Raw genomic sequence first — 26,321 nt, 5'->3', positions numbered from 1 at the left:
TGTTCTTGCAGCTGTGTCCGCTGCGTCCATAGAGGAGCGTATTTGGTTATTGGAGATGTTTTGTCCCTCCTCAACCACTTGTTTTGCCCGTTTTTGAAATTCCTTGGGTAGATGCTCGATGAGATGCTGCATCTCGTCCCAATGGGCTCTATCATATCGCGCTAGGAGCGCCTGAGAGTTGGCGATGCGCCACTGGTTTGCAGCTCGTACTGCGACCCTTTTCCCAGCTGCGTCGAACTTGCGGCTCTCCTTATCCGGAGGTGGTGCCTCGCCTCATGTGTGCGAGTTGGCTCTCTTGCGAGCTGCCCCTACCACGACTGAATCTGGTGGCAGCTGTGAGGTGATAAAAGTAGGGTCCGTGGGCGGTGCTTTATATTTCTTCTCCACCCTTGCAGTTATCGCTCTACTCTTGACAGGGTCTTTGAAGATCTGCTTTGCGTGCCTTAGCATTCCTGGAAGCATAGGCAGGCTTTGGTAGGTGCTATGGGTGGAAGAGAGGGTGTTGAAAAGGAAGTCATCCTCGACAGGTTCTGCGTGTAACGACACGTTATGGAACTCTGCTGCCCTAGCTACCACCTGTGCATACGCTGTGCTGTCCTCAGGTGGTGAGGGCTTGGTAGGGTACGACTCAGGACTATTGTCTGATACTGCGGCGTCGTATAGGTCCCAAGCGTCTTGGTCATCTTGGCTCATGGTGGTATGAGCCGGTGAATGTGACGGAGTCTATGCCGGTGATATATGAGTCACAGGTGGAGGAGAGGGTGGCGGGGTTACCTTTTTAACCACTTTTGTTTGTGGTGTTTGTTCCTGTGTTTGGAACTCGAGTCTCCTTTTTCTCCTGATTGGGGGAAGGGTGCTGATTTTCCCTGTCCCACTTTGTATGAAGATCCTCTTTTGTGTGTGGTCCACGTCAGTGGTCTGCAACTCTTCCTCAAATCTGTGTTTGCGCATTTGAGAGGACAGTGAATGTTCCTCTGAATACGAGCTGGCAGTCGGTTCGGTTGCTGGTCGTTTTGGCACCAAAACTGTGTCTTTGCTTGTTTTCGGCTCCGAGGAGAATTTCCTCTTTTTCGGAGTCGAGCCTTCTCGGCGTAGATCATCCTCGGTGCCGCTGTCTCTGCGTCGAGCAGCTTCGGCTCCGCTGTCTCAGCGTCGATCTTTTTCGGCAGCACTGTCTCGGTCCCGAGATTGCTGCGTGCCTGTGTCTCGACCCGAGTCGGACGATCTCGGCACCGGTTCGGCCTCTTTCGGTGCCGATGGACGGTCACCTACTTTATGGGTTGAGCCATGGCCTGTTGGCAGTGGCGTCCCCTGGGCCTTGTCTGTTTTCTTGTGTGGTGCTTGCTTCGACGTCTTACTCACGGTTTCTTCAACGTCGAATTCTTCCGAGTCCGATTCATGAATGGAGAAGGCTTCCTCTTCTTCTCCTTGTTCCTCGAACCCTCGTTGTCCTGTCGGCGTGGCCGCCATCTGCAATCTTCTGGCTCGCCGGTCACGGAGCGTTTTTCGGGACCGAAACGCACGACAGGCCTCACATGTCTCTTCCCTGTGCTCGGGCGACAGGCACAGGTTACAGACCAAATGTTGGTCTGTATATGGATATTTATTGTGGCATTTAGGACAGAATCGGAACGGGGTCCGTTCCATCAGTGTCGATGATACACGCGGTCGGGCCGACCAGGCCCCGACGGGGGATCGAAATTACCCCGAAGGGCTACCGGAGCTCTTCACGATTCGGTGTCGATTCTATTCTAACCCGATCCCGAACGAAACAATACCGACGTAGTTTTCCAAAGTTATGACTATCTTTCCGTCCCGAAACCCGGAGCGAAAAGGAATACGTCCGAACCTGATGGCGGAAAAAAAACAATCTAACATGGAGTCGACGCCCATGCGCAATGGAACAAAGGAGGAGGAGTCCCTCGGTCTCGTGACTCGAAAAGACTTCTTCGAAGAAAAACAACTTGTAACACTCCGACCCAACACCAGACGGCAGACTATGCACAACATGTGTATCTGCAGCTACACATGCCACCGAACATATGTTATCTGTTCTGTAGATTTGAAGCAACAGCTGCGAGATGTAAGTGAAGGCTAGATTTTTTGGGGGAAAATGGAGAAAATAACAAAATCTCTTAACAGTAGCTTTCATGGGGTCAATACGTTTGGGTTGACAGTAGTGAAGAAAAAGTTTCCATTTTGCAGTTGGTCTACAGGCTTTCCTGAGAATGCATATCCATTCCATAGGCAAGCCTAAATAACCAAGTTCTATGACCTCAGGAGCCATATCGCAAGGTTGAGTGACTTGGGGGGTCTGGATGTCTAATTTGTCCTTGGTTTTGAATGAGAAGGTCCAGCCTGTTGGGGAGCTTCTTGTGGAGGACTACTAAGACGTTCTGAAGTGTGGTGAACCATGGTTGATGTGCCCTAGTGGGAGCTACAAGGATCAATGTGAAAGACGTTTGCCTGATCCTCCAAACCAGTAATGCAATGAGAGGGAGATGTGGACAAGCATAGGCAAATATCCCTGCCCAATTCTTCCATAGAGCATTGCCTTTGGATAGAGGCTGTGGATAACTGCAGGCGAAACTTGGGCATTTTGCGTTTTCTGCTGTGGTGAAACGGTCTATGTGAAGAGTTCCCAATTTTGCAAAATGTGATTGAATGACTTTGTGGGTAGAATTCCCACTCATTTCTGCATCCTGCTGGGCAGGTCTGCAAATTTGTTGTCCATCCCATGGAGATCAAATGAATATGGGGGTGGAAGGCCTGCCTCCATATTGTCTGAGATAGTTTTGATAGTTGAGAAAACCGTGCTCCCCCCTGTCTCTATAGGCAATACCTGGTTGTCCTGTTGTCTGTGTGAACTAAGAACCTTGTGAGACAGGTGAGGAAGAAATGCTTTCAGGGCTAGAAACAGTGCTTGAAGCTAGACGTAACTGATGTGTAGGGACTGGAAATTGGGATCCCAGAGGCTCTGTACTGTGAAGTCTTGAAGGTGAGCACCCCAACCTGTGAGCGATGCATCTGTGGTTTATGTAACCTGAGGGACAGGGTCTAGAAATGGTCACCCTTTCAAGAGGTTGGTGGTATTTTACCATTGCAGAGAGTGGCGAGTCTAGAGGTCTAACAATACTAGATCTTCCAGGACCACTGATTTGAGAAGGGTCAGGTGGTCCTGAGATAGCCTGTGTCAGCCTGAGAGGGAATATTAGGAGGAGTGGTGGTAAGCTCCAGACAATAACCATGTTTGATAATGGAGAGTACCCATTGGTCCGTGGTAACATTGCCCCAGTGTGAGTAAAAATGCTGGAGTCTTCCCCCGACAGGTGTAGGATGGGCGAGGTTGAGGGGGTAGTCATTGCTTGGCAGTGGAAGAGGAACCAGGTGAGGTGGAGCTCTTTTCTCTCCCCTTATTACTGGTACCACTATAACAGCCTCTGTAGAAACCTCTAGAATTGGTGAACTGAGGCTGCCTAGGATGGAAGGTGGACACCTCAGAGGTGGAGTGTTTGGAGGAACCTCTGAACTCAAGGAGACGAAAAATGCCTATTTGTGTTAGGGGTCTGAAGGGCACCCATATCCTTAGCCGTGTCTATCGTTTTTAAGTTTCTTAAGTGTGGTGTCTACTTGAGGCACAAACATGCGCTTCTTATCAAAGGGCATATTAAGGACTGCCTGCTGGATGTCAGGTTTAAATCCAGAGCAATGCAGCCAAGCATGACTCTCGGAGAAGGACGCTGGTTATTAGTGCTGCAAGCTGCCGTGTCTGCAGCACCCAGGGCACATGGAATTGACTTATTGGCAATCACTTGCCCCTCTGCAACTATCAACTGCCCCCTTATGAGCTGCTCAGTTGGTAAGAAACTGGAGGAGCTGCTCTATTTCATCCCAGTGAGCTGGGTCGTACCAGGCTAACAGGGCTTGGAAGCTGGTCATATGCCAGTGATTTGGGTCCTGTGTTGCAACTCTCTTGCGAGCAGCGTCAATCTTTTTGCTCTTTTTCTCAGGGAGAGAAAAGCCCCTGTGGCCTGACTATTGGCTCGCTTACGAGCTGTGGTGGCGACAACAGAATTGTGTGGAACCTGAGACCTAATGTAAAGAGGGGCAGAAAGAGATGGCTTATATTTCTTATCAACCCTTGGTGTGATAACTCTAGAACAGACAGGCTCTTTAAAGATCTCCTCTGCATGGCAAAGCATTCCAGGGAGCATAGGGAGATATTTTATGTCCCTGTGAGTGGTAGTCAGTCTATCAAACAGGAAATCCTGCTCGATGGGGTCCTTATGGAGCTCCACGTTGTGGAACGCAGCTGCCCTAGCTACTACCTGCTGGTATGAGGTAGTGTCTTCAGGTGGTGAGAAGCGTGCAGGGTAGATGTCAGAGTTATTAGAGGGAATAGGATCAGGATCATAAGCATTCCAAGGGTCTGTGTCTTCTTGAGGCCCTTCCAAACCCCCAATGGAAAACAAAGGAGAACCCTGGGGTGTGTAATCTCCCTGTGAGGGTGAAATGGGAGAATGGGGAGGGGCTAGAGGTGGAGGTGAAGAAAGGAGGAGGAGGTGGTGGAGAAAGTCTACGTGGCCTTGTCTGTGGACCTCATTTTGGTTGCTAAAGGAACATCCAAATCCTCCTGGAAAGAGTTCCTGCTTGAGGGGGACAGGAGAGGAAGACATGGCAATAATCCGGCCTGCACCCTCCTGTATTTTGAGGTGGTGCTGATATGCATCCATGGTTTCCACAATGGGATCCACTGGAGAAGGAGTAGAGGAAAATTGGCCTGAGTCTCTAAGTTCAGAGAACTTCAGCTCTGTTTGATGCTGAAGATTTCAGTCAGTGCGGTTTGATTGGCACCAAAGTGGCTCGAAACAGGGACCATCTCCAGGAGAAAGAGCTCAAAGAAGGAAGAAGCCGTGGGCATTCCAGATGGTTCTGATGCAGAGCCGGAGGGCAGGTCTTTTGAACTAGTCTTTCGGTACCATCCATGGCCCAGCGACCTCGAGAAGGGGTGGAGAGTTTTTTTATTTTTTTTTTTGTCTTATGGTTGGTAGGAGGGGCCAAGGTACTCTCACACTGGGTCGAGGTGATCTTGTGGCTTTCAATGTCCAACTGGCGTCAGAGTCTGAGCTGTCCTGGATGGAAAGGACCTCTTCATCCCACGCAGGCTCTTTTTGAGCCTACTCCTCTCCGTATCCGGTGTCTTGCGGCCATTTCCAACAGATGTGCTCTTTGGTCTCAAAGAGTCTTTTTGGATCGGGAGGATTTACAGGCGTCACAGTCAGCCTCTGGATGATACAGGGAGAGGCAGAGGCTGCACACAAAATGCTGGTCAGTGTGTGGAAATTTGGAGTGGTACCGAGGAAAGAAGCTGAATGGAATCTGTTCCATCAGGGAAGCCTTTCCTTCGGTGCTACAAGGAAGGTAAGCCTGAGGAGGGCGTTGGTGCCCTGAAGGGTGGTCGGTCAGTGCCCAACCTGACAAACTGAGGAGAGCGCTAAGACGGGAAAAGAGTCAGCAAAAACAATAACGTCGAAATAGGTAAAATTTGAAAGAAAAATTGAACCTCAGTAAGTCGAAAGACAGAGCGGAGACACACACGTCCGAACCAGACAGCGGAGAGAAATCAATCTAACAAAGGAGTCAATGCCCAGGTGCAATATGACAGAGAGAAGGAGTCACTCACTCTCATGACTCGGAACACTTCTTTGAAGGGGAACACCTTGCACCACTCCGGACCCAAGGCAAGATGGCAGGAGTATGCAGAGCATGTGGATCTACAGCCATACATGCCATCAAACTGAGAATGTTGACCCTCATGAAATACTCTTAAATCTACAAATATTCACAGGATGAGCCCAAAAGCGAAGCAGAAAGAAAAAGAAGTAGAGAAAAACACAAGCTTATTGGAACTGAAATCCAACTAATGCACTGACTTGTTTAATTTCTCATCAAAAACATACCATTTTAAACCCTGGCCTTAGGAAGAGGCATCCTCACAAAAGATGACTCGGGCTCTGAATTAAGAGTGTGGCAGTAAATCTGTCAGAGCAGTAGAGGATTAAGATTAACCACCATACTTTAAGCTCTCTGTCAGGCAGCAGAGGAACTCTATTCCTTCAGCAGTGTCACCCTTCTAGCAGATCCACTGAGGTTACTGAAATGTTGCTGAGCGGCTGCCATGATGAATGCACTCACTCAGTAAAGTTTTTGTTCTTCAAAAACATACTCCAAAAGCAGAAGCTTTTTTCCTATTAATCTTTATTGAGTTTCATGGGATCAAGACATCACATCTAAATTTGCAATAAAATATGTTCAGCAATGTCACAATAACAACATACATACAAAATAGTCCCAACTCCCCCTCCACCTCCACCTGCAGTCATTCCTACTTGAGTATTGTCAATACATATATGTTTTATTTTGAAGCAGTTTGCACAGGCATGCATCATAGCTATTATATCCTGTATGCCCACAGTTCACAAATTCCGTCTCATCTTCACTGCGTATTACTTTTCGAGAAAAGCAGCATATTTTGTTGTCAACCCATATCATGCCCACCCCCCACATGTAAGCCCCTTTTCGAAAGCAGTCCTCTGCATCAGCTGGCGTCACTTCGGAAGCAGGAGCCTGTCACTGAAAAACAACAATAAAATTTGCCTATGCTGCTGGTAATTTTCTCCTAGGATGTGGAGATCATTTCTTTGGTTTCCTGTACGAGACAGCCAGGCTTTCACTGGAGTTCACAAATATGAAAAAGAATGCTGGAACACCGGCCCTATTAGGGTGAATGATCTGAGGTATGTTGACCAACAGCCCAATACTAGACAAGCCGCTGATCAAAGTCATACCTAGGTGGAGCAAGCATAAGCTCCATCTTTGGAAACATGGCCATTTAGCTGCCTCTAAATAAAGGAGGGGGAAGTGTGAGTTTGGTGGACGGGACATTAATAATTTTTTTGACAGAGTACCCCATCCGCCAAACTCTAAAAGGAGGCTTTTGTATAGCTAACATTTGACAAAGTATGAATGAATAAAACTGCAAAAAATGAAAAAAACATTTGAACACTTCTGAATATCAATAAACGACAACTTTATCTATGAAGAGGCATCACAATATACATTCAACTACTAACTTCTTGCCCCTGACAAAAACTGGATTTTCTTTCATATTAAAATAAAGGTACTGTAGGAAGCTGGCTCTGTATATACTATGTAAAAATGAGATATAGTTTGCACAGAGTCCAGGGGTGACCCAAGAGGCTTGACAGAGGCAATAATAGATAATACTAATGCTCTATTTGTGGTAGCGTGGTCGAGAAGTTAGGCTTATCAGAGGGTAGTGTTAACCATTTGGTGTACACACACAAGCAATAAGTGATAAGTGAAAACACACACTCAATGACTTAACTCCAGACCAACAGGTTTTTATATAGAAAAATATTCTTAATTTATTTCTAGAACCACAAGTTTCATTAACAGGTAAGTACATTAAATGAAAGGTACTTTGCATAGTAATACTTAGAACTTTGAATGGAATCCACAATGTACACAGTTTTCTTTAAAATGGTCTATTTTGTTTTTTTAAAAGTGGACAGTGCAATTTTCAACAGTTCTTGGGGGAGGTAAGTAAAGTACAGTTTTTGAGGTAAGTAACAAACTTACGGGTTCAGTCTCTGGGGCACAGGTAGCCCATCGTTGGGGGTTCAAGATAACCCCAAACACCCAGCACCAGCAACACTGGGCAGAGGCCAAGCAGGAGCCAAAATAATGTGGGCCCCTATGGAGACAGGGAGGTACTCAGGTTCCGGTCTGCCTGCAGTTAAGTACCCACGTTTCGGAGGGTAGACTAGGGAGCTTTAGAGAACTGGGGGACGGGGGGGGGGGGGGGGGGACACAATAGGAACCAAACAAGCACCCTCAGTGGCACTGGGGCAACCAGGTGCAGGGTGCAAACAGGGCGTTGGGTTCCCAATGAACTCAATGGGCAGACCCGGGGGTCACTTAGGTGCTGCAGGCAAGGTACAGGGGGGCTTCTAGGGCAAGCAACCGACTGGACAGGGAAGAGGGCCTCCTGCTGGTCACTTCTGCACCGGTGGTCGGTTTCTCTGGGGTCTGGGGGCTGCGGGTGCAGTGCTTCTCCAGGCATCGGATATCTTCGTCCCAGGCAGTTGCAGTCAGGAGGATTCTCAGGATTCCCTCTGCAGGCATCGTCTTGGAGGGGTGGAGAGGGCAGCCCAGGGAGAACACTTAGTTGGAAATCGCCTGGGGTCCTCTCTGGCTGGTTGGTTCCTCTGGACACGGGCCAGGGGCGTTGGGTGCAGAGTAGTTTGGACTCACGCTTCTGGAGTAAGGTGGGAGTCCCTTTAAAGATGGTTTCTTTGTCTTCTTGTAGGACCAGTCCGCTTGTCCACAGGACTTTTTTGGTCCTCGGTGAGGCAGGCAGAGTTCTGGAGGCTTTTCAGGGATCGCTGGTCCTGCAGAATGGGTTGCTTCTTCTTTTACAGCTTTTTGAAGCAGGAGACGGGTCGGTAGGGCTGGGGACGAGTCAGTTGTTGTCTCCTCATCTCCGAGGGGTTTTCAGCTCAGCAGTCCTTCTTTCTTTAGGTGGACGGGAATCTCAAGAGCTGGGTTCAGGTTCGCCCTTAAATACTAAATATAGGGGTGTGTTAGGGTCAGGGGGCAGTAGCCAATGGCTACTGTCCTTGAGGGTGGCTACACCCTCCTTGTGCTCAATCCCTCTGGGGAGAGGGGCACATCCCTATCGGTCCTAATCCTACAAAGAAAGATGGAGGATTTCTCAAGGAGGGGGTCACTTCAGCTCTGGTCACCTTAGGGATGGACCTGGCTGGAGGGGTGACTCCTCCTTGTTTTTCTCATTATTCCTCTGGACTTGCTGCCAAAAGTGGGGGATCGTCCAGGGGGCGGGCATCTCCACTGACTGGAGTGCCCTGGGGGCATTGTAACACCAGGCCTGAGTCTTTGAGGCTCACCGCCAGGTGTTACAGTTCCTGCAGGGGGAGGTGTGAAGCACTTCCACCCAGGACAGGCTTTGTTTCTGACCACAGAGTGCACAAAAGGCACTCACCCCAGGGGGTCAGAAACTCGTCTCTCAGTGGCAGGCTGAAACAGACCAGTCAGTCCTGCACTGAAGGATTGGGTAAAATACAGGGGGCATCTCTAAGATGCCCTCTGTTTGCATTTTTGTAATAAATCCAACACTGGCATCAGTGTGGGTTTATTATTCTGAGAAGTATGATACCAAAATACCCAGTGTTCAGTGTAGCCATTACGGAACTGTGGCGTTCGTTTTGACAAACTCCCAGACCATGAACTTAATATGGCCACACTGTACTTACAATGTCTAAGAATGGACTTAGCTGCATGAGCAATATGCCCCTACAGTGTCTATGCCCTCACCTGTGGTATAGTGCACCCTGCCTTAGGGCTTTAAGGTCTGCTAGAGAGAGGGGTGACTTACCTATGTCACAGGCAGTATTTTGTGTACATGGCACCATGAGGGGGGTGCCATGTCGACTTTACCTTTTTCTCACCACAACACACACAATCTGGAATGACAGTGTGCATGTGTTAGGTGAGGGGTCCCCTAGGGTGGCACAACACATGCTGCAGCCATTAGGGACCTTCCCTGATCAGAGGGCCCTTGGTACCACTGGTACCTTTTATAAGGGACTTCTCTATGTGCCAGAGGTGTGCCAATTGGGGGAACAATGGTACATTTTTAGTGAAAGAACACTGGTGCTGGGGCCTGGTTAGCAGAGTCCCAGCACACTCAGTCAAGTCAGCATCAATATCAGGCAAAAAGTGGGGGGGGAGGGTAACTGCAACAAGGAGCCATTTTCCTATAGTCATGTAATCATGTTCATGGAAAAGAACGTTTTTCCATGCAAACTTTATAATCAAAAATTGCTTGTCCCACTGCTGCATCTTGACATCTCGACTTCCAGGCAGTCGTGCTAAATATAGGTATAGATGTATTTCCCAAGCAGATGTCCTGCAAAAATCCAATAACAGGACTCCTACAAAGAGGGCAGTCGGATTGGAGATGCAAATCGTTGAATGTGCAGAAACTGGACCTAGAAGTGGGCAACATGCACTGGACTGACAGAATGATGTACCTGCTTCCACCCAACAAGCTATCCCCTGCTTCGATAATGGTTTTTCTTTCTGGGGGACACCTAAAAGCTACTAACAACTTATCCAACTTAAAAAGGTCATTTATTCTATGTATGTAAAATGTAATGCATCTTGTGACATCCAAGCTATGTAGCATCCTTTTAGATGTGTTGGGAGGGTTTTGGAAAAAGGTTTTTAAGGTTACTGAGAAGGAGGTTATTGAGATGAAAATCCATGGCTACTTTAGTGCTAAAACAAAGATATGTTCTCAAAATAACTCTTTTTTTTTTTTTTTTTTTTTTTACAATCCCAGAAAGACAGTTTCTGTATTGAGAATGCCCAAATTCAGCTGAATCTTCTGGCTGAGTTAAGTGCTAGAACAAAAGCAATTTTCGAAGAAAGTTATTTCAATTCCGTTCACTGGATAGGTCAGAACAGACTTAACTGTGATACAACAGTATTTAAGTGACATAACACAGGTGGGAGGAAAAGCCCTGATAAGTAATCTGGTTAACTCTTTAATTACTCTATTAGTACACGATTAAGGTTGTTCAGTTGATTGTCTAACGTGCGAGATAGCGTGGGGAGAACCTCAATTAAGGCATGCTTCAAACCTCCATGTGACTGCCGACTCCAGTCTTAGTTCTAAAGAAAGATAGAAAGAAAGAGATAGAGGGAGGCGAATCCTCTTTGCAGTTTTATGAAAGATGAACGGGTAGGTTGCAGTTTTAATGTGAATCAGTACCTGCAAAATTCTAGTTTGGTGCTTCTGATGTATGAATTTAGGAGATTTCAGTACCAGTTTGTGCCTTACGAGTTCCTCCAGTCCACTAAGAGGATTGACTATATGTAGGAAGCTGGGTAGGTATATACTATATCAAAATGAGATATAGTGTGCACAGATTCCAGGGGTTCCCCAGAGACTTGACAGAGGAAATAATAGATAATACTAATGCTCTATTCGTGGTAGTGTGGTCGAGCAGTTAGGCATATCAGAGGGTAGTGTTAAGCATTTGTTGTACACACACAAGCAATAGAAGAAATACAGCCTCAATGACTTGACTCCAGACCAATAGGATTTTATATAGAAAAATATATTTTTGTTACTTTATTACTAGAGCCACAAGACTCAGTTCAGAAGTAAATAATGTTGCAGGTAAGTACTTAGCATAGACATCAATGTAACTGTTTCACTTTAGTCAAGTAAACAGTTTTTAAGAAAACAGAGAATATTTATTTTAAAAGTGGACAGTGAATTTTCAGAACAGTTCCTGGGGGAAGAAAATAAAGTACAGTTTTAGAGGTAAGTATATGACTTACAGTTCCAATCTCCGGGTTTTAGGTAGTCCGTTGTTGGTGGTTCAAGTTAACCCCAAACACCCACCACCCGTAACACGGGGACGGTTGGGTGCAGTGGTCAAAGTTGAGCAATTTTAATGTGGGCTCCTATGGAGACTGGGGGTACTCGGAATTCGGTCTACCAGTAGTTAAGTACGCGCGGCTCGGAGGGCAGACCGGGGGGGGAGGGGAGATTAGAGGGACACCAATCCCACACCCTTAGCGGCACTGGGGCAGCCGGGTGCAAACAGGGCGTCGTGTTTTCAATGAAACTCTATGAGGGGACCCCGGGGGTCACTCAGGGGCTGCAGGTGAGGTCCAGGGGGTGTCTCGGGCACACCACCGGTCAGACTGGGAAGAGGGCCGCCTGTAAATCGTCGCTGCACCGGGTGTCTATTTCTCCAAGGCCTGGGGGCTGCGGGTGGAGTGGGTCCTTTGGCATCAGTTATCTTTGTCCAGGACAGTCACGGTCAGGGGGGTCCTCGGGATTCCCTCTGCAGACGTAGTCATGGAGGTGTGGAGAGGTCAACCCAGGGTGGGCTCTTGGTCGCTGTCGCCTGGGTATCCTCTCTGGTCGGCTGGGCCACCTGGACTCGGGCCGTGGGTGTCTGGTGCAGAGTGGTTAGGACTCACGCTTCTGGTGGGAGTACAGAAGAGGTTTCTTCGTCTGTTCTTCTTTGGACAGGGCTGCTGCCCACAGGAGTTATTGATCCTCTGTGATGCAGGCAGTACTCTGGAGGTTTTTCAGAGGTCGCTGGACCTGCAGGACGCCTTGCCTTTCTTCTGCAGGTTCTTAGAAGCAGGAGACAGGCCGGTAGGGATGGGGCCAAGTCAGTTGTGGTCTCCTTTCCTTCTCTGCTGGGGTTTCAGCTGAGCAGTCCTTCTTGTGAGGTCATCAGGACTCTGACTAGATTTAGGGGCGTTTGTAGGGTTAGAGGGCAGTAGCCAATGGCTACTGTCCTGGAGGGTGGTTACACCCTCCTTGTGCTCACTCCCTTTGGGGAAGGAGGCACATTCCTGTCCCTATCCTCCAAATCAAGATGGAGAATTCTGCAAGGAGGGGGTCACTTCAGCTCTGGACACCTTAGAGGTGGTCCTGGTTGAGGTGGTTACTCCTCCTTGTTTTTTCTAATTATCCCTCCGGACTTGCCGCCAAAAGTGAGGGCTTTGTCTGGGGGCTGGGCATCTTCACTAGCTGGAGTGCTCTGGGGCATTGTAACACGAAGCCTGAGCCTTTAAGGCTCACTGCTAGGTGTTACAGTTCCTGCAGGGGGGGAGGTGTGAAGCATCTCCACCCAGTGCAGGCTTGGTTTCTGGCCCCAAGGAGCACAAAGACTCTCACTCTAGGGGGTCTGAAACTCATCTGCTAGTGGCAGGCGGGCACAGACCAGTCCGTCCTACACTAGAGGATTGGGTAAAATACAGGGGGCATCTGTAAGATGCCCTCTGTGTGCACTTTTTTACATTAATCCAACACTGGCATCAGTATGGGTTTATTATTCTGAGAAGTTTGATACCAAACTTCCCAGTATTCAGGGTAGCCATTATGGAGCTGGTTTTGACAAACTCCCAGACAATATACTTAATAAGGCCACACTGTACTTACAATATCTAGGGAATGGACTTAGACACTGTAGAGGCATATTGCTCATGCAGCTACGCCCTCACCTGTGGTATAGTGCACCCTGCCTTAGGGCTTTAAGGCCTGCTAGAGGGGTGACTTACCTATGCCACAGGCTGCGTTTTGTGGGCATGGCACCCTGAGGGGATGCCATGTCGACTTTGCCTTTTTCTCCCCACCAACATGCACAACCTGCAATGGCAGTATGCATGTGTTAGGTGAGGGGTCCCTTAGGGTGGCACAACACATGCTGCAGCCCTTAGGGACCTTCCCTGGTCACAAGGTCCTTGGTACCACTGGTACCTTTTACAAGGGACTTATCTGTGTGCTAGGGGTGTGGCAATTGTGGAAACAATGGAACACTGGTGCTGGGGCCTGGTTAGCAGGGTCCGAGCACACTCTCAGTCAAGTCACAATCAATATCAGGCAAAAAGTGTGTGTGCGTGTGTGCTGGGGGGGGGGGGGGGCAGGGTTGTCTCTGCAACAAGGGCCATTTTGCTACATTATATATACACCGAGGTTCAGTCAGCTGGATGGCTTTGAATTTGATACCGGCTTGAATGATTAGCCAGTGAAGCCACACATTTCAGGTTAATGACGTAGATGTTGAGCACACTACAGCTACAACTACCTGAGACTCAGAACATCTGCATCGGAAAGTTTTAAAATGGCAATACAGGTACTTCAAGGAGAGAGCCCTTTTGTGCTTTTGATGTCTTCAAAGGAATGACTAACATTTTGAGCCACCAGTGAGGTTATTGCTGAAAGCGTTCACAGCATCATCTCACAAATATTTCTTTAAGGAGTAGTGTTTGGCCTAAAAGTAACAAAGGTGTATACAGAGCAGAACATGTCACCAACAGAAACACTGTACCTGCAGTTCTACATATATGTTCTTCGTGAGTGCAGACTGTCCAAAAGGATGATGTCAAGCAGGACAAGAGGAATTTCACTGTTGCTCAATATCCAAAAACACATATTTAAATTCTGGTGCCACATGAAGAAATCATATTGTTCCATTAAGTCCCACTATAATTTCTGAACTTCCCCTCACAACTGCTGTCAGACACTCTTAAACAAAAGATTCTTTCAGTAAAGCATAGATCACAACCACCTGCACATTTACCTGGTAGTGTAGTTGCTGGGTTAAGAGGTGTCACAGAGCTGAGGGATGGATATACCTGTGGTGGTAAAAATGGTACTGGAACACCTAAAACAAAGAAATGTTCCAGGATGGAATGTAAGGATAGTAATCCACTTTTTTAGCAGCCAAATACACTTTAAAGTACCAAATTAACATATGATGGCGCTGCATAAAATTGCTTAATGGAAGGCATAGTCAAATTTAAACAAACCTGACTTTCAAATTACCCTGAAGTATCTTTATTCATTTTAATCTAATGTAACAAACTGAACAATAACAATCCATGGCAATAACAGATATGTTCTTGAGCCACAGGTTCTACAAAATTATATTAGAACCACAGTCTTGGTCCCACCCAGGGCCCCAAACTTTAAATTCAATTAAATCAATATTGTAGGAAAAGGAGTTAACACTTGCAGTGGGTGAAACAAAAATCCAATAAGGCATTAACAATTAACCACACAATTTGAGCAAGTGAAAAATGAGCTTCTCCACATTAACAACATTATAAATCAAGGAAGAAAAAACTAATTAGTTTTGCAAATTATCCTTATTCTACAAGTTGCTTGAGTGGTGTAACAGGGCATTATAGCTTATATTAAAAAATATACATTTAGATGGATGTATTCTGTTAACTGAACTATAATAAAAGTGACAAGTTGGAGTCTAATTAACTCAAACATTTAATAAATGTGAACATGTCGCATATTAAAGTCCTCTCACCTCACTCATGTTTAAAATGTATTAAATTGTACTACCACATGTTCAAAGAAGTTTACTGTGCCAACATTTTCATCGTTTGGATCAAAGCAAATTTATCCCCGCTTCCCCTCCAAAATATATAACATGAAAGAGGAAAATTAACCTATTTATTTAATCTGCTCCTATGTTGCTCCTATATAAATGCTTGCCCCCAAAGTTCCATAGGTTGTCACAAGGTTGTCAACACATTTCTGTGACAGTATTTGCTTGCTGGTCTGATCAATAGGTATCTCTTAAGTACTGCATGTATGTAGAAATGGATTAAGTCAGCAAACAGGAAAAGCTAGCCTATGTCATGAACATAAGGAGTGTTGGCTTGGACTACCATCTCCTCCAGACCACCTTTTTAAATACATAAATGATTAGTAACATAAAGGAAACACAGCTAAGTATAAACATTTTAAGAGTATCATATGTAATGAAATATTTTAGCCTGTAAGCATCTGTTTGTGGCATGTAGTGCTGTAGATTCATATGCTCTGCATACTTCCGCCATCTAGTGTTCGTTCTGGATGTGTGCAAGTTGTTTTTCTTTGATGAAGTCTTTTGAGTCACAACGTAAAGTGACCCCTCCTCTTGGTGATAATGTGCATGGCATCGTCTCCACTGTTCGACTGTTTTCCCACTGGCAGGTGAGAATGGAGTGTGAATAAGAACCAGTAAAGAGATGTCCATGCAAAAGAACCCCTAAGAAGAAACTGCACCAGCCACAAGTGTCCGGAGAGGAAGGTGGGTGCATGTGAATCTACAGCACTACATGTCACGAACAGATGCTTACAGGGTCTACATCTCTATTAAACATCAAGATGGAGTAAGCAGTGCACAGATGTCTATCAAAACGGTCAGTACATCTCTGCGAAAGAAATAACACGATTCTGAATAAATTGTCTATTTGTCTGAAAAATAACTTCTTCCTCTTTAAAGGTGAATATTATCTCCAAACACAAAGGGCTGCGATGGGAGCTCGCTTTGCTCCTCCATATGCCTGCCTCCTGATGGGGGAAGTGGAAAAACATTGGTTATGGAATGAAAACATGGACGGTTTCTCCGATAACATTATTTTTGGGGGACTGTAGACAGATTATATTTTGCTAATTTTGCAAGGCTGAGAAACCCAGCTCTGACACGTTTTAAAAACCTTAACACCAAACAAAGGGGGGATTGAGGAGATTTATACCATCTCAAAAGACTCAACTGAGTTCCTAGACCCTACTCCGTATATTGAACAGAATCAACTACACACTAAGATCCATAGGAATCACACTGCCACAAATTCCATTCTCCATGTATCTAGCTGTCATCCACATAGCACAATAATGAACATCCCAGCTGGGGAACATAGATGCACAAGACTGAATTGCAGCAAAATTGAAGACTACAACTTGAAAGCAGTGGAAATCACTGAACGCCTGGTAGAGGGTATGATGTATCCGAATTAAACAAAACAAGGACACAATTTTCCAAAATTGATCGAAATGATATGCTTTATAAACCAAAAATGATGGAAGCACAAACACCAGTCTGCTTCATAACCAATTTTAGCAATGGACACATCATATTCAGAAACTCCTCCACAAACATTGATCTCTCCTTACCCACAATCCATCCATTGTAAAGAGGATTCACCCATTCCCACAGATGAGCTTTAAAAGAGCACAAAACTTAAGGGACAGATTATGCCCTTCTTTCCTCTATGAAAAGAAGGCAATCAAACACTTCCTACAAAAGACGACTGGCTTTTATACTTGCACCAGAAGCTCAAGTTGTAAATTATGTAAATCCAAAACAAAACAAGTCCTATTCAATTGTCATAGGATGTTAATATGGGATTTCATCAACTGTGACAGCACTAATGTGGTCTACCTCATTACATGCCCATGCAACCAGCACTACATAGAAAGTTTCATTAGATCTTTAAAACCTAGAATCCAGGAACATTATCGCAGCATCCGCAAGGATGATTTGAAACTGCTATTGGTTGAACACTTCCTCTCTAACCATCCTCACCAATGAACATTTACCTTTTGTGGACTTATAAAACTGCAACTAAGAAAACAAGACAGTGCCTTGATCATCAGCTTTGATACAGTACAACATGGCTTGAACAAAGATGAAGAATGGCACTACTGGCTTTGATATTTGATATAGACCATCTCATAGTTCTTCTGTAACATATAGACTCCCATCAAGACAATAAAACAAGGGCTCTGGTCAGTCATTGACCTTGCCCCCCCCCCCCCCCCAACCCCTGTTTCCCCTCTCCCCCCAAAAAGCACCTCCAGACCTTTGGGGAATTGGTTAAAATTTGGCTCTCATGCCAATAGCATGGGTAATACTTCTATTTTATTTTTCCACTACTGTTAATAACCAATGGGTAATCCCCTCTAGTGAGGTTTTCGTTACTTCTCTGTATAAGAAATAGATTTGCCGATGTTATATGTCATTTGTTTTACTTTTATATCATATGTAAAACTGACACATGTGATCACATTTTTTGCAACTGAATTCCAGCAGGTACCTACATAGATTCCTAATATCCTACAGTTATCATAAATATCCCAGCAGGAGCTACATCATTTCAATTTGTTTCTTAAATCTACTCCATTTTTAGTGGCCCACCTCTCACCTTTGACCAAGGGTAACTGTATCATCCAACAGGGTATGTCTCTTTTATAACACTCGCTGTTGTAGCAACATACCGTTACGGCTCCACAACTGACCCAATTTTCTTTCTAGTCTCAGGCTTGGAATATGGCTTTCCAGAGAGCTTTTGGTTTACCGCTTATTCTGTGTTAGCAGTTCAGTTTATTATACCTGCCTTTAGTAATTTCTCAACTCATTAACTACGCCTCATTAATAATCCCCTAGAAAGGAACACTTTGCATGGGCCGAGCATTTCACCTCCTCGTCTCTCCAGCTCTATGTTTGGAATGTTCCTGCCGACAATAGGCAGCGTTCCTTCACACTCTTTCTATTTTCACTGTGTAACTTTTTCCTTTAGGCCACCCATAGAAACTAAGGTAGGACTCCTGCCCCTCTACATTAGCCCCATATTCCCAACATGGTGACGGATGACAACGCCATCAGGATTTAGACACGGTGACATAGGATTCAGCCCGGGGCCCTGGTAAGTCAGAAGTGCTGTTTCCTTAACCTTCCTTTATCTGATAAATGGTGGGCCGAACCTTTAGTAATTTGCACTCCTATCGACCTCACCCCGGGGACAAGTATTCATTTTCGCTCCACGACTGGATCACCCTTGTGTACAGGCACCTGCACTCTGGCACCACCACTTGAAATGGTCTACTCTATCCCAGTCCGCTCACCCACGTTCACTTGCACTGTGCTCGACGTAACCCCGTGGACCACTTATCCCTCAGCTCTATGATTATATTACCCTTTCGTGGCTAACTGTTCACCTCGTTATACCTTGCAATTGTACCTGACTTGTCATTTGCTTCTCCCTCACTTAAACTACCTGTTGTGCTGATACATTCTCTTTCACAACTGATAACATACATTGTTTCTCTTAATGAGTATCTATTATTAATGCTCAGCCTCCTGTAAGACCTGTTGTGATTGGATGTAAATTATGTACTCTCTAGACCCTATTTGGAAGAAGAATTTGCTACAATTCACTTGAATTTATGAATATGACAGATTATACTAAAGTATCCATGTGTTACTGTTGTTGGTAAACTGTTTAGTATTAATTTATGCTACTTTTTCTTGTGGTGTAATTTACCTATCTATTCCTGCACTCTTACATTTCCTTCTAACTCACTTGGTTCTATCCTAATTAGGTATCTCAATCCAGTTACTACAGTTTGTGGTGTGCTCTGAGACTATATCCACATTGCATTTCTCGTTAAGCACACCAATAATTAGACCTACTGCATGCTGAATTGATCCTACTTTTGTCATCACAATGCATGTTTACATTACTATATGCCAGCACCATGTTCCTCTGTTTATCTGGACCCGTTGCCAGAGGGATTCCGTTTTTTTGATACCTGCTGGCAATGTGAACTTGTCTCACCTGGAATGAATTGATATGCACTAAAAACAGTGACATTTTGATTTCACTGGATGCCTTCTTCACTTGGGCTAATGGCTTCATTTTTTTTTCACAAAGGGATTTGATAACATTTTCAATAACAAATCAGTTTGTAGACGTCGACTTTTGTTTTGAGAAAGCCTATGTGAGGGGTGAAACACGTGTTGGCTGTCTCTCACATCTTGCAATAAAGGATGTTTTAGATGAACAATACCACTACGATCAGGTTTCTTTGATCTTGAACACCAAAATGGATTAACTTTTCTTCCATACGCATCGTCCAGGACTGATATTAACTCCTAATTTTGGGTGGCTTCACCTACATTTTCGCAGGATAAGTAACCATTTGAGGAACAAGTGGTACAAACCTCACTTGGTGATCCACAGTTTGTTTCAACGATGGGCCATGTGTGACAGCAGGGGTGTGTTGGACCTTTGGAGCATTTCTTTAAGATGCTTACAGGGTAAGTAACATTTCCATTTGAGGCATGTGTAGCTGTAAATAGACATGCTCTGCATAGATTGTAAAGCAGTGCCCTCCAGAAAGTGGTGGCTAACCTGTGAGTGTTGCAGTTGTTTGAAAAAGGGCACGTAGTACTGCCTGTCATACATTTGCTTGTTGGCGTGCTAATACAGCCACACAATAATGTTTAGTGAAAGTGTGTGGTGTAGACTATTTAGCTGCTTTACAAATTTCAGCTATTGGCATATTGCCCATGAAAGTCATAGAAGCTCCTACCTTATGGGTACTGTGTTGTAGGAGGTGTGGGCAAAGTTCTTATTTAATTATCCATCTCGAAATGCCCAATTTAGATACTGGTTTTCCATTGCTAGGGGGTGAAAACGCAACAAAGAATTGTTTGGTTTTACAGAACTCTTTAGCTCGCTCAGTATAATACATTAAAGCTCTTTTTACGTCTCGTATTTGAAGGGCAATTTCTGCAACTGAATCAGGCTTCAGAAAGGAAACAGGCAATTCAACTGACTAATTGAGGTGGAAAGCGAAACCACCTTCAGAAGGAACTTTGGGTTAGTTCGATTAACTACCTTATCTCTGTGTAGCTGAAAGAAAGGTACTTCCAAGGTTAATGCATGGCGCTCACTGACACACCTAAGTGAAGTAATGGGCACCTAAAACGCAACCTTCCAAGAGAGTGAAGGAAGCTGGCTCTTGATGTAGTATATCAAAATGAGATATACTGTGCAGAGTCCAGTGGTTCCCTTACTGAAGGAAAGAAGCTTGCTCTAGCAATCCCAAGATGCTCTCTTAGGGGGTAGTGTGGTCGATCAGCTTTAAGCTTATCAGAGAAGTGTGTTAGACATTTACCATAGGCACGCAATCAATAAATACGACCCATGACTCAATAAGGAGACCCACACCAATTTACAAAAATAGAAGGTATTTTTTATATATATATATATATATATATATATATATATATATGGAAAATGTCACTTGCCCAGTGTACATCTGTTCGTGGCATGAGACGCTGCAGATTCACATGCGGTGCACATCCCGCCATCTAGTGTTGGGCTCGGAGTGTTACAAGTTATTTTTCTTCGAAGAAGTCTTTTCGAGTCACGAGATCGAGGGACTCCTCCCCTTTCGGCTCCATTGCGCATGGGCGTCGACTCAATCTTAGATTGTTTTCCCCGCAGAGGGTGAGGTAGGAGTTGTGTATTATAGTAATAGTGCCCATGCAATGGAGTAAATATGTATGTGCATAATGTGGTTTAAAGTGATCTATTTACAAATTTACAAATGTTCAAGATCAACTTCTAAACGGCTACAGGCTCCCGGGGAGGCGGGTGGGCGTATGTGAATCTGCAGCGTCTCATGCCACGAACAGATGTACACTGGGTAAGTGACATTTTCCGTTCAATGGCATGTGTAGCTGCAGATACACATGCTGTGCATATACAAGTAAGCAGTTATCTCCCCAAAAGCGGTGGTTCAGCCTATAGGAGTTGACGTTGTTTGAAACCAAGTTCGTAGTACTGCTTGTCCTACTGTGGCTTGTTGTGCTGTTAACACATCCACGCAGTAGTGCTTGGTAAATGTATGAGGCGTAGACCATGTGGCTGCCTTACATATTTCAGTCATTGGAATGTTTCCTAGAAAGGCCATGGTAGCACCTTTCTTTCTAGTTGAGTGTGCCTTTGGCGTTATAGGCAGTTCTCTTTTTGCTTTGAGATAACAGGTTTGAATGCATTTAACTATCCATCTAGCAATGCCTTTTTTGGATATTGGGTTTCCTGTATGAGGTTTTTGGAAAGCAACGAACAATTGTTTTGTTTTCCGAATTTGTTTTGTTCTGTCAATGTAGTACATTAACGCTCTTTTGATGTCTAATGTATGTAGTGCTCTTTCAGCTACAGAATCTGGCTCTGGAAAGAACACTGGTAGCTCTACTGTTTGATTCAAGTGGAACAGTGATATGACTTTTGGTAAGAACTTAGGATTTGTTCGTAAAACTACCTTATGCTTGTGTATCTGAATAAAGGGTTCTTGTATGGTAAATGCTTGTATTTCATTTACTCTCTTAGAGATGTGATGGCAATTAGAAAAGCTACTTTCCATGTTAAGTATTGTATCTCACATGAGTGAGATGGGTTCAAACGGTGGACCCATGAGCCGTGTTAAGACAATGTTAAGGTTCCACGAAGGAACTGGCGGCATCCTTGGTGGGATAATTCTCTTTAGGCCTTCCATAAAAGCCTTTATGACTAGGATAATAAATAGTGATATTGAGTGTGTAATTTGCAGATAAGCTGAAATTGTGGTGAGATGTATTTTAATGGATGAAAAAGATAGCTTTGACTTTTGTAAGTGCAGTAGGTAGCTGCCGATGTCTTTAGCAGATGCGTGTAAGGGTTGTATTTGTTTATTATGACAGTAATAAACAAATCTTTTCCACTTATTTGCATAGCAATGTCTTGTGGTTGGCTTCCTAGCTTGTTTTATGACCTCCATACATTCCTGTGTGAGGTCCAAATGTCCGAATTCTAAGATTTCAGGAGCCAAATTGCTAGATTCAGCGATGCTGGATTTGGGTGTCTGATCTGTTGTTTGTGTTGAGTTAACAGATCTGGTGTGGTGTTCCCCATTTTTGGAAGTATGTGTTTAGTATTTGGGGGTGAATCTCCCATTCGTGGATCTGTTGGTGATCCCGAGAGAGATTGTCTGCTAACTGATTCTGAATCCCTGGAATAAACTGTGCTATTAGGCGTATGTGGTTGTGAATCGCCCAATGCCATATTCTCTGTGCCAGGAGACACAACTGTGTCGAGTGTGTTCCTCCCTGTTTGTTCAGATAATACATTGTTGTCATGTTGTCTGTCTTGACAAGAATGTGTTTGTGGCTTATTATGGGTTGAAAAGCTTTCAGCGCTAGAAATACTGCCAGTAGTTCTAAGTGATTTATGTGCAACTGTCTTTGCCGAGTGTCCCATTTTCCTTGGATGCTGTGTTGGTTGAGGTGTGCTCCCCACCCTATCATGGAGGCATCTGTTGTTATTACGTATTGAGGCACTGGGTCTTGGAAAGGCCGCCCTTGGTTTAAATTTATATTGTTCCACCATTGAAGCAAGGTGTATGTTTGGCGGTCTATCAACACTAGATCTATAAGATGACCCTGTGCCTGTGACCATTGTGATGCTAGGCACTGTTGTAAGGGTCGCATGTGCAATCTTGCGTTTGGGACAATGGCTATGCATGAGGACATCATGCCTAGTAGTTTCATCACTATCTTGACTTGTATCTTTTGTTTTTGGATACATGGCCTGTATTACATTGTGAAATGCCTGTACTCTTTGTGGACTTGGAGTGGCAATCCCTTTTGTTGTGTTGATTGTCGCCCCTAAGTATTGCTGTGTTTGACACGGCTGAAGGTGTGACTTTGTGTAGTTGAGTGAGAAACCTAGTTTGTGGAGTGTTTCTATGACGTAATTTGTGTGTTGTGAACACCGTTTTTGCGTGTTGGTTTTGATTAACCAATTGTCTAGGTACGGGAACACATGTATTTGCTGCCTTCTGATATGAGCAGCTACTACTGCCAGGCATTTTGTAAAAACTCTTGGTGCAGTTGTTATCCCGAATGGCAACACTTTGAATTGGTAATGTACCCTTTGGAATACAAACCTTAAGTACTTTCTGTGTGAAGGATGTATCGGTATATGGAAGTATGCATCCTTTAGGTCTAGTGTTGTCATATAGTCTTTTTGTTTGAGCAATGGGATTACGTCCTGTAATGTTACCATGTGAAAGTGATCTGATTTGATGTAGATATTTAGTGTTCTGAGATCTAAAATAGGTCTTAGAGTTTTGTCTTTTTTGGGTATGAGAAAGTACAGCGAGTAAACTCCTGTTCCTCTCTGATGAATAGGTACTATTTCTATTGCATCTTTTTGTAACAACGCTTGGACCTCCAGTTGTAGAAGATCTATGTGTTGTTTTGACATATTGTGTGTTTTCGGTGGGACATTTGGAGGGAATTTGAGAAATTCTATGCAATAACCATGCTGGATAATTGCCAGGACCCAAGTATCTGTTGTTATTTCCTCACATTGTTTGTAGTACTTGGTTAACCTCCCCCCCACAGGCGTTATGTGTTGGTGATTTGTGACGTCTAAGTCACTGCTTGTTTTGTGGAGTTTTGGGACTTTGGAACTTTCCTCTACTTTTTTGGAATTGTCCCTCTCTATATTGTCCCCGAAAACTTCCCCTCTGATATTGGCTCTGATAAGTGGGCCTTGTTTGTGAGGTTGTGGGTTCCGTGCTTTGTCCTCGAAACCCCCCTCGAAACTGTGTTTTGCGAAATGTGCCTCTGCTCTGTGGGGAGTAGAGTGCGCCCATGGCTTTGGCCGTATCAGTGTCCTTTTTCAGTTTTTCGATGGCAGTGTCCACCTCCGGCCCAAACAACTGATGTCCGTTAAATGGCATATTCAGCACGGCTTGTTGTGTTTCCGGCTTGAATCCTGATGTAAGCAGCCATGCATGCCTCCTTATTGTCACTGCTGTGTTTACAGTTCTAGCAGCTGTGTCTGCCGCATCCATTGCTGACCGTATCTGATTGTTTGAGATACTTTGTCCTTCTTCCACCACTTGCTGTGCTCTCTTTTGGAACTCCTTGGGGAAATGTTCTATAAAGTGTTGCATTTTGGCCCAATGAGCCCTATCGTATCTGGCCAACAAAGCTTGTGAGTTGGCAATACGCCACTGGTTTGCTGCCTGTGCCGCCACCCTTTTCCCTGCTGCGTCCAACTTACGACTCTCTTTGTCTGGAGGTGGTGCATCTCCTGAAGTGTGTGAGTTTGCCCTCTTGCGAGCTGCCCCTACTACCACTGAGTCCGGTGTTAACTGTTGTGTGATGTACACGGGGTCTGTTGGTGGCGGTTTATATTTTTTCTCCACTCTTGGAGTAATGGCCCTTCCTTTTACAGGCTCCTCAAACACTTGTTTGGAGTGTTTTAGCATTCAAGGTAGCATGGGGAGACTCTGGTACTGGCTGTGTGTGGACAACAGTGTATTAAATAGAAAGTCGTCTTCAATTGGCTCTGCATGCAGGCTGACATTATGAAACGCCGCTGCCCTTGACACCACCTGTGCGTAGGCTGTACTATCTTCTGGTGGTGACGGTCTAGCAGAATAACAGTCAGGGCTGTTATCTGACACTGGCGCATCATAAAGATCCCACGCGTCTGGATAATCCTGACTCATCCCTGTATGAGTTGGGGATTGCATTGGTGGAGTGGCTACCGGTGATGGTTGCAGAGAGCGTTGTGGAGATGGTGGCGGAGTTACTTGTTTAGCCACCTTTGCTTGTGGCTGCTTGTCCTTGTCTTGGAAGGCAAGTTTGCGTTTCATTCTAATCGGAGGGAGAGTGCTGATCTTCCCTGTTTCTTTTTGGAAGTGGAGCCTTCTTTGGGTGTAGTCTGGCTCCATTGTCTCCAGTTCCTGTCCAAATCTATGTGTTTGCATTTGTGAGGACAGGCCATGTTCCTCTGTGTAGGAACTTGATTTCAGTTCCGAGGCCGGATGTTTCGGTATCGAAACCTTTTCGGCTGCCTTTTTCGGTTCCGACAACACTTTCCTCTTCGGCGGACAGATTTCTCGGTGCCGACTTGGTTCGGTGCCGCTCTCTCGATGCCGAGATTGCTCTGACCCAGTGTCTCGGGGTCGAGTCTCCTCTGACCCGGTGTCTCGGGGTCGAGTGTGCTCTGTGCCGGTATCTTGACCGGAGTCGGATGACTTAGACACATGCATGCCCTTTTTCGGTGCCGATGCCCGGTCACCTATTTTTCGGGTTAAGCCATGGCCTGTTGGGGTTTACTGGTCTTTACGTGAGTCTTGTGTATCGACGTCTTACTCACGGTTTTCGGCGTCTGTTCAGGATCGACCTCTTCAGAGTCCGAATCCTCGATGGAGAAGGCTTCCTCTTCTTCCTCCATGTGTTTCTGTCCTGTCGCCATCGACGCCATCTGTAATCTTCTTGCTCTTCGGTCCCTTAAAGTCTTTCTGGACCGAAATGCTTGACAGGCCTCACAGGTATCTTCTTTGTGCTCTGGCGACAAACACAAATTACAGACCAAATGCTGATCTGTATAAGGATACTTGTTGTGACATTCGGGGCAGAAGCGGAATGGGGTCCGTTCCATTAGCCTTGAGACGCACGCGGTTGGGCCGACCAGGCCCCGCCAGGAGATCGAAAACCCCGAAGGGTCGTCTGAGCTCTTCCGAATTCGGTGTCGATCTGCTGTAACTAACCCGATACTGAACGCAAACAATACAGTCGAATTTTCCGAGTTTTTCACTAACTTTCCGAACCGAATCGCAGAGCGAAAAGGAACACGTCCGAACCCGATGGCGGAAAGAAAACAATCTAAGATGGAGTCGACGCCCATGCGCAATGGAGCCGAAAGGGGAGGAGTCCCTCGATCTCGTGACTCGAAAAGACTTCTTCGAAGAAAAACAACTTGTAACACTCCGAGCCCAACACTAGATGGCGGGATGTGCACAGCATGTGTATCTACACATGCCATCGAACATATGGAAAATGTCACTTACCCAGTGTACATCTGTTCGTGGCATGAGTCGCTGCAGATTCACATGCTGTGCACAGTCCGCCGTCTGGTGTTGGGCTCGGAGTGTTACAAGTTGTTTTTCTTCGAAGAAGTCTTTTCGAGTCACGAGACCGAGGGACTCCTCCCCTTTCGGTTCCATTGCGCATGGGCGTCGACTCCATCTTAGATTGTTTTCCCCGCAG

The 26,321-nt window shown here is 45.3% G+C and overlaps 1 protein-coding gene across 1 annotated transcript in view; it reads right to left on the bottom strand.

Annotated features, from left to right (window-relative positions):
• GORASP2 (golgi reassembly stacking protein 2) overlaps positions 1–26,321 on the bottom strand; it is a 256,823-nt gene that overhangs the window by 69,708 nt on the left and 160,794 nt on the right. Inside the window, exon 9 of the mRNA XM_069225319.1 lies at positions 14,220–14,303. Within this exon, the coding sequence (XP_069081420.1) occupies positions 14,220–14,303 (84 nt within the window). The remainder of the gene's footprint in view (positions 1–14,219; positions 14,304–26,321) is intronic.

The sequence above is a fragment of the Pleurodeles waltl genome, chromosome 3_1, assembly GCF_031143425.1.
Source record: "Pleurodeles waltl isolate 20211129_DDA chromosome 3_1, aPleWal1.hap1.20221129, whole genome shotgun sequence".
Taxonomy (NCBI): domain Eukaryota; kingdom Metazoa; phylum Chordata; class Amphibia; order Caudata; family Salamandridae; genus Pleurodeles; species Pleurodeles waltl.
This window is presented reverse-complemented; position numbering and strand designations above follow the sequence as displayed.